This window comes from Trachurus trachurus (genome assembly GCF_905171665.1).
Source record: "Trachurus trachurus genome assembly, chromosome: 23".
NCBI classification, from domain to species: Eukaryota; Metazoa; Chordata; class Actinopteri; order Carangiformes; family Carangidae; genus Trachurus; species Trachurus trachurus.
Genome location: NC_139912.1, coordinates 9312834 through 9323942, shown reverse-complemented (window position 1 = coordinate 9323942; position 11109 = coordinate 9312834). Strand labels below are relative to the sequence as shown.

General features: G+C 45.5%; 2 protein-coding genes across 6 annotated transcripts in view; one reads left to right on the top strand and one right to left on the bottom strand.

Annotated features, from left to right (window-relative positions):
• Positions 1–315: 315 nt before the first annotated feature.
• ckap4 (cytoskeleton associated protein 4) lies at positions 316–3908 on the bottom strand. Its single transcript, XM_083999862.1, has 2 exons — positions 3509–3908; positions 316–1867 (listed from the first exon to the last, which is right to left on the bottom strand). The coding sequence occupies exons 1-2, from the start codon at positions 3872–3874 to the stop codon at positions 638–640; spliced, it is 1596 nt and encodes a 531-aa protein (XP_083855988.1). The 5' UTR covers positions 3875–3908; the 3' UTR covers positions 316–637.
• Positions 3909–4092: 184 nt separating this feature from the next.
• bltp3b (bridge-like lipid transfer protein family member 3B) overlaps positions 4093–11109 on the top strand; it is a 41811-nt gene continuing 34794 nt past the window's right edge. For all 5 annotated transcript variants that reach the window (XM_083999857.1, XM_083999856.1, XM_083999859.1 and 2 more), the window contains exon 1: positions 4093–6262. In XM_083999857.1, the coding sequence (XP_083855983.1) occupies positions 6219–6262 (44 nt within the window). In that variant the 5' untranslated portion in view covers positions 4093–6218. The remainder of the gene's footprint in view (positions 6263–11109) is intronic.

Genomic DNA, 11109 nt, shown 5'->3' with positions numbered 1-11109 from the left:
TGGACCGTGTGGCACTCAGTCATTACGAAGAGGAGGATCATCTGCTTGACTCCACACGAGGAATATCAAATAATGTGGTGCTGGTTTATTAATTTCTGATTGATTTGCTTTCATAAAAATGTAATTGAGATTCTTTTTTTTTTTCTCTTTTAATGTGATTTTAGGAGGCCTATCAATAAGTATAACTGTCCTTCCCACCCACATCACCCATGATGCAACAGTAAGAAATAATTTCTCAGATTTGGTTTGACAAGAGGTTTTATTCTTGTAAAAAAAAAAAAAAAAGACAAAGAAAAAGAAACAACACGTTGTGAGTAAACAAAGAGCTCAACAGGAGCTTATTATTGCATTTGAAGGTTAAAAAAAACAGTCTTGTCATGAAAAAGTTGAATTCTATCAAAACAATTGAAAACACTAGAAAATAAAACTACAGTGCAGAAGGGGTGTGGATTTGAATTCACAGATCAGCAGTCCAGTTCAGCTCCTCCAACCTGATTTTCCTCACTTCGTCTCTAAAGTTTGCACCATCAAGTTTTGAATGATAATTCTTCATGAAAGTGAGTCGTGGTCACCTGTGTGGATTGAGTATTGTCCCTGCTGTTGGAAGCTGTGGTTTCCTGATAGGAGCGGTGGAGCTCTACTTTTTCTTGCTTGTTGCTTTGGATAAACTGGTGAGAGTCTTTGTGGTCTCCTGCAGAGCTTCCTGAAGAGCAGCGATGGCCTGGTCGTGGCCTTCTAGCTTGGCTGCTTTGTCCTCCAGTCCGGCCACCACGCTGCGTAAGCTCTCCAGCTGCTCTGGCATCACGTTGCTCTTACTGCTGCTGCTACTACTGCTGCTGTCTTCCTCCAGAGCAGCCATCCTCTTCTCCAGATCCTCCACCTGCTGCTGATCCTTGGACGCCGCCTCAGTTTGGGCGTCACCCAGAGCTGCCAGGTTGGACTGCAGCTCCTCCACGCTGCTTTTAAACGCCTCCAGCTCCTGCTCCAGGCCGGATTTGACCTTCTCCGCCTCCTCCCCCTGAGCAGCCAGAGCGCTCTCATGTGAGTCGGACTTGGCGAACAGTGATTCCACCTTGGAGGTCATTTCTGACACCGATGCCGACAGCGAATCTCCACTCTCCTCTGATGCTCTCACCCTGGCTTCAAGATCTTCTGACCTTTTCTGGGCCTGAGCGACCGCAGCGTCCACCTGCTTCTCCACGCCGCGCACGGCCTCGACCGCCTGCTCCAACCCGCTCTCCACCGTCCCCGTTTTGTCGCTCAGAGCCTGAACTCCTGCCTCTGCCTCGGACAGCGCCTGCCTCAGACCGCCCACGGCGTCCTGCACCACCGACCTCACCGTCTCCACCTCCTGAGACAGCGAAGCCACCTCCTGGTTGCGCGTCTGGAGCTCTCCCCTCACGGCGCCGATCTGCTGGCTGAGCGAACTGGCCGAAGAGTCGGCCTCCTCCTTGGAGGTTTTGATTTCGGCCACGGCTTCGACGATGGCGGAGAGCTCCTGTTTGATGAGCGCCGGGTCCTCCATGTCGCCCAGACGGGCTTTGAGATCAGCCAGCTGGGTCTGCGCCTCGCCCTGCGCCTCGGTGAACTCAGCCATGTTGGCCTTGATGGACTGACTCACCTCGGCCAGACGTTCCTCCACAGTCTTCTCCAGGGAGGAGAAATCCCTCTCGCGGGCCTCCTTCACCTCCTTGATGCCCTCCGAGAGGTCCCTGAGTAGATCGTTCTGGAGGTTTTGAAGCGCCTCCTCCACCCTCCTCGTCTCCACTTCGCCCCTCTTCATCCGGCTGATGGCGCCCTCCATCTCCACCCGTGTGATGCCCAGCGACGACTCCAGCCCGTCCACAACGCTCCTCAGGGACTCCACCTGTGCAACGAAGCATCCACTAATATTAGAGTTCATTTTACAGAAGTGCATCCAAACTTTTGTTTTGCACATTGACTTAAGGGGATAGTTCACCCAAAATTCTAATTTCACTCATTATCTACTCACCCTCATGTCGACTAAGAGCTGTGGGGGGGGGGGTCCGCGCAGCAGTATTTGTCCATATAATGGTTGTCAATGGATACCAACTTTCTTCGTCCAAAAAGACACACCAAAAAACATCCAAATACCTCCATACTGCTTGTTTGTATGTCCCTCTTGTATTGAAGCCCCAACATGAGAAATTGTTCCGCCGGTGATTTGCACTGACACAAGAAGAGCGACACTGGGAGCTTCCGCTACCAACAAGCTTAAAATATAGACTTATTTAATTTTTTTCAGGACAATTTCTCACGTCGGGGCTTCAATACAAGAGGGACATTACAGACGAGCAGTATGGAGGTATTTGGATGTTTTTGGTGTGTCTTTTTGGACGAAGAAAGTTGGTATCCATTGACAACAATTATATGGACAAATACAGCTCTTAGTTGACATGAGGGTGAGTAGGCTAATAAGTGAAATTTGAATTTTGGGTGAACTATCCCTTTAATATTTTTCAACTCAAATTCCACTTACTCGCCCTTTCCTGGGCTTTTATTGACATCTTGGCCTTCACAAGACAAAAGAAGGTCAACCTGTAAATTGAGTTCTCCTCAGTTGTGATGGAGTTTGCTCAGTGTAGCTACTAAGAAACACCTATTTACTGGTGAAGGCCACACTAACTGGATAAAAGCTCTGGAAAATGTTAGAAAGTGAAGCTTGAGTTTATGTTTTAATTCATGAAACTTCTGTTCACGAATCTGCTTGATTAGGCACACAATGCCATTAAATTCCTACAGAAAAGGATGGTGCAGGAAATGGGTAATAATGTGATTTTTTATGACTTTGGTTTGAGTTTATGTTTTAATTCATGAAGCTTCTCCTCCTGAATCTGCTTCATTAGGCAGCCATTAAGTTCTTACAGAAAAAGTTGGTGCAGGAAATGGGTAATAATGTGATTTTTTATGACTTTTGGTTAATGTTCACTTTTGTGGTTTAATTATAAAAGAAAGGAGTTCCTACCTTAAGTAAACACAGGAGAGATGTTAAACCAGACATTTGCATGAATAGAGTTGAGTCATGGCAGAAAATGCTGTTATGCTACTGTACATCCTGAATGTCGACCCTTGACAGTGTCAGCTAGCTCTTATCTACCCCTCCCAGCTTGACAGTCACTCACCTAAATCTGTTATACATCTTCAAACAAAAAAGAAAATATTGGAGAATGTATATATTTTAATCAAAACTTCAGCTTTTAATTTGACTTATTGGAGTTTTTCACAGTGAAAACAAGTCAACTGTATCCAACACTGCAGTAGAACCTATACCTGCTGCATGTAGGCTACACCCCCACCCCCAGCTGTACATGAAGTCCAAGTTTATGAACAGTTATGTAATCTCACACAAACTAAGGTGTAAAAACAGTAGCACCCACTTTATATCTGTTTGTATTGAGTTAAAAACCCCTGAAAAATGATTTGTGTTCATGAGAATTGATTTTTAGTGTCAGGGCCCATTGATTGAGTCCCATCTTTCTCCACCAACCTGTTGGACGACACTCTCCATTTTGGTGACCAGTCCTGCGCTCTGCTGTGCGCTTTCCTCCTGCCTGGCGTTGCTCTGTTTCATTTCTTCCACAACTTGCTGTAGGTAAAAGGCAGCAAACCCCGCAGCTCCTATCAACCCAACGTAAAACACTGTGGAGACAATGAGTCCGAGGCAGCTCCGTGACCGTGGCCCCTGCTGGGCTCCGGAGCCACTCACTCCGTTGGAAGAAGGAGAAGAGGATAAAGATGATGAAGTAGTAGTAGTAGTCGTGATCTTCTGGCTTTTCTTCGATGCATCCTCCTGGCTGGGTGCAGCAGCGCTCTTCTCGCCGGAGCTGCCTTTGTTTCTGTTTTTAGCTGTCATGGTCAATAGGGGATCGCAGAGATGTGTATGAGTGTGAGTGTGTGATGTGTTGTGAGCGCTGCCTCTTTTTGCAGTCGTGGATGGAGAGTGTTTTCAGTCCAGGCCCACTAACAAGAGCAGCAGCGTATCAGTGAGCGCGTCGTGTCTTTCCATGGGGCTTTATGAGTTGAGGTATGCGGATGGGGGCTGTCCCATGTTAGACTCCCAGCCTCTGCATAGGTCTAGTCTAATGACACATAACACCAGGAAACAATGAATGGTCTCTAATTCTCTTACAATTTGGTAATTATGTCGTATTTTACTCCAGGAACTACATCATCTTTAATCATTTAATCAGACATCTAAAGACGAGTTTGTACAGATGCCTCTCTCTGGTGCATCGACAGGGGGTTGTTTCCACTGAAAGTTCTGGCTTCTTCAGTGAGTTTTTTTCACAGGTTCATATCAAATGTAAATATCTATTTTACCGGTAACTTAAAGGTAGAACAGATAAGTAAAATATTGTGAAGGAAAAAAGATAAGCCATTTTGGTGCAAAACATATGGTGACAAGTCTGTAAACTCTATCAATCTCCGTGTAATAGATTTCAAAATAATCTAATATACATGTTATAAGTGCTGCAAAGGTTCATAAATATGACTAAAACACTGCAGACTGATGCAAACTTTGTGCAAGCGCTCCTCTGTGCAGCAGGGCAGAGCAGGGAGGGGTTCAGTCAGTACTTCTTCCCCCAACAAGTTTCGCTCCTCCTTTCAAAGCCTACGTGGCAGCTGCAGTCTCTGCTGCAGGCTGCTGTTACCTCCTATGAACACAACTCCATGCCATGCAAGTCTCTACAGAGGACTACATCAGATAAAATTACGATTTATTAGTCCACAGACATAGAAGTAAAAAGTAAAAAGTCTCTCCTGTGCCAAATAAGTTAAATGGGTCATATATTATGATCCTCGGTGCAAATTAATTAGTTTTCCCGAGCTGGCAAGTATTTCAATGAAAAGACACTTCTGGAAGAATATGCCAGTGAAGTTCACTTTGTTGTTCTCTTTATCAGGCCTACAGAGCATCTCCCTTACCTATGCCACTATATGCTTTCGCCAAATTCTAATGTCCAGCCTAGCTATATGCAAGATTCTCACTTATTATATTTCTAGGGGGGAAACTTCACAATTAAGTCTTTATACAGTGCTGTTTATATAGTGTGTGACAGAAAAGGCGAGATAAACATGGAAACGACCAGTGCACCAGTTTAAACACTAGATGTCACTAAATGATCGTTTTATTGTGAGCGCATTGCCACAGTTTGTGCAAGGTAGTACATGCACACTAATAAAATACAATTAAACAATAATCAATATAAAATAAATTAAAACAGAAATTAGTCACAGAAGATCGTTTTTCACAGCTTTGAAGTTCATGCATTATTTCAATGTGCCCAAGTAGAAGTTTAGGTTTTTATTTTTGCTAATTCTTTGGATTATTTGGAGAAAGATTACTGAAATATCTTCTTGGTAGACATTTAATTCCTTTGGGGATTAACAAAGTAATTCGTATTCATATTTAGATAGCAGATGCTGCAATTTCACTTTCACTTTGGGTGCTTAAATATTTCTATCTAAAAAGTCAAATGACGTCAGTGTGTTTAAGGCCCTATCGAAATGTAGGTTATGACTAAACGTAGGTAGTGATAGTGAACAATAAATGTTTTAAACAATATCTCAACTTATACTCATTTGATCAAACTCTCATCGGGGTTGATAGTCATGTTTTTACAGGTACACAAATGATTCAAGCGAGTTCTCTGTAAAATATAGGCTCAACATCTTTTAGTGTAGGATTTTCCCCAGCAGACAGTGAACGCAGCATGACGCTCCTCCCTCGCGGACGGACGCCGTGACAACGCAACAGACGCGTCGCCGTGGTGACGTCGTCCCGTCCAGGTGTTCGCTCGGTCGGTGAGCGATATCTCGGAGCTCCGGAGCGTTTCTACCACAGTTTATCTGCATGAAACGGCCTAACGCGGCGGTGATATGCTTTGTCCCGTATAGCCCACCGGGGGTTGTCTGTCAGTCACCACTCGGACGTCTGAAATGGGCGTCTTCCCGCCCCCTACCACCACCACAACCACCAGCAGCAGCACTGCCTCCTCATTCACCTCCCGTTGAGTGAAGTCGGAGCTGCCGTTAACATGAAGACAGGCGCCGCACGCGGGGATCAGAATTCGAGCTGACTGTTTATACCTCGCGAGGGAGCAGCTAACGGTTAGGCTAGCCGGCTAACCGGCTAACCTGACGGCTCAGACACCCGGAGGAGGCGGCGGCGGCTCGGATATCGGATTTGCGCGGCCATGGCTGGGCTCATCAAGAAGCAGATCCTGAAGCATCTGTCCAGGTCAGTGATTAATGGTTAATGGTAACGGGCGGGGAGTGGGGAGAAAAGGACGACGGTGACGGTTGGTTGTTGTTAGTGGTGGTGGAGGGGGCTCAGCTCGTTAGCCACCTAGCTACCTACAAAACCTTTAGTTTAACCTTAAAACAAGTGGAAAAACAAGTGTATATCCAACAGGGCGTGGTGGAAGTGTATTTTCCCTTTAGGTTTAGTAAGTTAGTCAACACTCCCGTCTGTCTGTGAGACTGTCAGTTGCCCTGTCAGTGGATGTTGAATGTTTAACCCCCACCGATATGAGACGTGGCTACTCCGCTAACCCCGCTAGCATCCTCTGGGTTAGCTGAGCGTCATGATCAGTTTAATCCACCACGAAGCTTGTGGTGTGTTTGCCTCGGCAGGTTGAACCAGTCGTCGTGTGGTTCGGTCAGATTGTTTTCAAAAAGCAGAAAAAAATCTCAGGCTTCTCCCCCCCAAAGGCAAAAGTATCCATCAGACTTCGACAGCTCATAAACACACACACCATCTGCAGCAGTATAAATCATGATAGCTGGCTGCACTTAATGTGACATCGGATGATAGTGATAACGACAAGTTGGGAAATCAGGAGAGGGGGTTTGCGCAAGGGCGTGCGGGTTTGTTTACATGGGTTTTGAACCCTGCATATCTGGCCTTGGCCTCAGCATTAGAGACCATGGACACTTCACACACAAACCATGAGCAGTCTCACAGGGAAATCTCTAAATCTGTCTCCTAAATAAAACTAATTTGTCATCATTTTATGTCACTGTCTGACAAGCACCCATGAGCTGTGTAATGGCACTGCCACTTGCTGTGTAAGGCTCCATTTATTCTTTTAAATGTCCTGCTGTATGTGCAGCATTCAGCTGTGTCTGCCTCACATGCATTATTTATTCTTTTCCACTGTCCCTCAAGGGACTTTCAATGGACTACTTTCTTGTTTTTAATCCAAGGGGAGAGCTTGAGGCACACCGCACCTATTCCCATCCACATATTAAATAGTTAATAACCAATTACAGAGCACATAATTACACCTGTGATCAAACACAAGAGTGTATTGAGGAGTAATGATAGTGCTATGTCATGAAACTCACTGCTGATGATGTAAGAAAAGAGTGTCACATCTAAATAGCAGGTCACAGATGACTTGGTCTTTAAAAAGCTCATCAGTATGCAGGTGGACTGGTTTGTGTTCTTGAAAGGAGAAAGCGCAGATGTGATTGGTGAGAACAGTCTTTGTGGTTGTGACTAATGTGACACTCTCTGGTCAGTACATTAATTACCGTGTTGTCGATTGCTTTGTTCCTCATACTCTCACACAGCGTCACTGGCGAGATTTGCTCTGCCTGCCACACACAGCCTATGGGTCGTATGTCCTTCATTGTCCTAGTACTCAAGGTTGTGTCTTGTCTCTGTGTGTGTGTGTCGAGGCAATGCATAAGTGTTTCTGCACATGACTCTGCACGGCTTTAGTAGCATTAGCATCAACGCTGACAGGAAATGACCGGAGGAGTAGTGATGTCATCTGTCTTTGGGCTTTGCCATCTGATCTGCTTTGTTCTGGCCTGTTTGGTCTGGCACCGAGGAGTGGAAGCTGACCCGTCTGACGATCGGCCAATCCTGTGCCAGTTTGGTGTAGTGATGTCACCGTAAAAAAAACAAAAAAGTGCCAGTGTCGACAGCAGCAGCACTGTCCCCTGACCACAACCTTTTACCCTAGTCTCAACTATGATTATTAAGCACGTTTGAAACATATTGGCCAGAGATTTTTTTTGGCTGCTCAGCTGCTGCTTCATCAGAATCAGCCCAGGAATAACTTTGTACCTCCAGCGAGCTTATTCATCCACACTGTAGGTGTGCGCACTGCTTACACAGCCACAGGTTATGTTGTGGGTGTCAACATTGCAGCTCGGCCGGCCTCCGCATGCTTTTTCCCCCCGCTGCAGAGGACACACGTCCGTCTGATACTGTCTGTGACCGGGACGAGCTCGTCCCAGTGAAGCGGCACCACATCTTCACAGTTCATTGACTCAGAAGTCTGCGCCATGGCTGTTCCTCCTCCAGCCAAGACGAGCGCACTGAGGCATGCATGACATATTAAACTAGTTGAGAGGGCCTTTTTTTTGTGCAAGGTGAACTCGTAGAAACCTTGTGTGTGTGTGTGTGTGTGTGTGACCTTTCATGTGCGAGGGCGAGTTTATGAATATTAAGGGACATGGCTGAGTTGTTGGCATACACACGTTGTTTCTTTTTTCCGATGTCGGAGGAGTTTATTGGCGAACAGTTAACTGAGGGTCGAAGTCAGGGAGCCCCTTGGGGAGAGTTGATAACAGTGTGTGTGTTTGTCTGCGCTATACACAGGTTACGGTTATCGACAAGACCTCGGCCCGGTGCCAGGCAAAGCAATATCCTATTACGCATGCTGACACACTCCAAATACAGATGGATGGAGAAACGGCTAAACACAGTTAGACATGCCCAGTCAGACTCTGTTCACGTCGCTCTGCTCTTCCCACAGGGGAAATTTTCTTATGTTTCTACAGGGAGGGAAAGGTCGGGCTCCACTACAGAGCTGGTAGATATTCTGACACAGGAGCTTAAAGGTGTACAGAAAAGAAAATTGAATTTGAGCCCACTTTGGGTCATAAAATTAATGTGATAACTCATCTTTCAGACGTTGTAGGCCAAACTTTGTGCAAAATTCTATTTTTGAGTAAATCCGGGATGAAAGTGTGTATTTTTTTTTTCGCATTGGATAATGCAGGCGCACGGATTATACGTCAGCCTGTACACGATTCACCAGCCACTGATATTGGATCCGTCATCCGTCATTCAAACGTCTGAGACACGCACACACACACGGAGCTCGGGCTCGCCCCAAGCTTTGAATATCCCGCCCGCTCGATAACGACCAATCAAATTCGTTTTCCTCACTCGGGTAAACTCGTGTTGCAGCTCGTGACAACTCGGCGCGACAAACAGGACAAACGGCCATTTCTGTACACCTTTAAGGACAAGTGATTTATACTTGAATGATCCCTCGCTTTTTTCATTCTTGTTTCTATCTCGGCTTTTGTTGATTTACTTACTTATCATCACCTTATCGTGATTCATTTTGATCCTTTCCTTCCCTTTCCTCTCTTGTCATCATTCTTTATTTAAAATTATGCACATGAAAACAACACAATGCAATACACTTAAGACAAAACACAACAACCAAGGAACAATTAGTGTCTCAGCAAACACACAAACCCAATTCAAGATCTACTTCACAAATGGACATCCCACAAATCAAAGCTCCAAACAGGGGGGAGAAAATACACCTGACAGGCGTCAGCAAAAACAGACACAACTTCTCATGACAAGCTGTTACAACTTTATCTGTCTGGCCATTCAAAGTGGGGACCCACAAAACCAAAAAAAAAGTCAATTTTTTTACAAGTTTTACAGTTATATTTTGCATTAAATAAACTTTCTTTAGTCTCTCTTGCTGTTGTTAAAGGGTGGGAGGTACAGTAGGGTTATGAGCCAGGACAGGGATATCATTTTCCTCGCCACAAGTAGGAGAATCTGTAATAGCTAGACTTTAGACTTTCCTCTTCTCTATATCTTCCCCCGGAGTCAAACCCAGTATATAATGTGTTCAAGTGGTAATTTAATTTTCAAAATGTTGGCATCATGATTACAGAGAAAGTTGCTTGTTAATGTCACAAGACCGCAACTAATGGCAGGCAGCGTAATTCTCATCCGGAGTCACAGGGGAATGTGGAAGAAAGTTTGAACAGAGGAGGGAGATTTTACTTTATGTGTGTTAGAACAAAGCTGAAAGAAAGAAAAAAGATTATCACTTCACTTCACCCTCTAATGGAAGGAGTTCATGACCTGGAGGATTAGGCTCATACTGCAGCTGCTATGCGAGGAGCATTTTGGGGTTAAGTCAGGACGTTATCGGAGACTTGACACGACGGCTCCAAGTGTGAGGCGTAGTCCCCGTTAACTCCTCCGCTTAATTCAATTCTCAGTTTTCATCCCTGTCAGTGTTGCTTTAAGCATTTTCTATGATTTAATTAAGATGACGCGTTGGTTATTGGAAACCGTCCGACCGCCAGCTGAGGCTGATCCCACAAGAATTTTTTTTTTTACCCCTTAAATTTTCCTTCGGTGTCAGCTAACGCGCCATGATGCAGCATGTGCACGTATATAAGTCTAATGAATGGGCCTCTTGTTTTCTTTTCCTTCGGTAGAGATTCAGAGATTCGTTGCAGTGTGAGAGTCGGTGAGAGATGCGTTCATTTCTGCTGTTGTGTTTGTCATCACGACGACGAGCCTGACTCCCTCCATCCTGCAGTGGCGGCATGATGATGCACTACGGTGATGAACTCCACTATTCTCAGTGTTACTGCTCGCTGGCTAGCTGGCTGCTGGTGGGAAGGCAATTACGCCATGAGTCATGACTGAGTGCCTTGCTGTGGGTGTCTCATCGGTGTGCAGTTGTGTGAAATACTTGTGTGTGTGTGTGTGTGTTGGGTGAGCGCAACATTTAGATAGAGTCCCTCCAGGATTTAGCATCATCTGCTGCTGCTGCTGTGGAAGTGGGATTGGTCTAGGGTTGTTTTCTCCTTCACACTAACCTTCTCGCCGTCTCCGCAGGGTCGGAGTTATTCTCAGGCCTCCGCTGCCAATACCAACTCACCTCACTTTGACAGGATGCCGGCGTGTCTTTGAATTGTTTTCCCCCGTTGACGTGTGTGTGTGTGTGTGTGTGTGTGTGTGTGTGTGTGTGGAGGTGTTCCTGTTCCTGGAGTTTGTGTAATGTAGGGTAGAAAGTAAGT

Bases quoted from the DNA above. Each gene is read 5' to 3' on its own strand.
- ckap4 (XM_083999862.1), bottom strand. From the start codon at position 3,874: ATGACAGCTAAAAACAGAAACAAAGGCAGCTCCGGCGAGAAGAGCGCT. The intron at 1,868-3,508 runs GTTGGTGGAGAA...TTCGTTGCACAG, and splicing joins TGGAGAGTGTCGTCCAACAG to GTGGAGTCCCTGAGGAGCGT.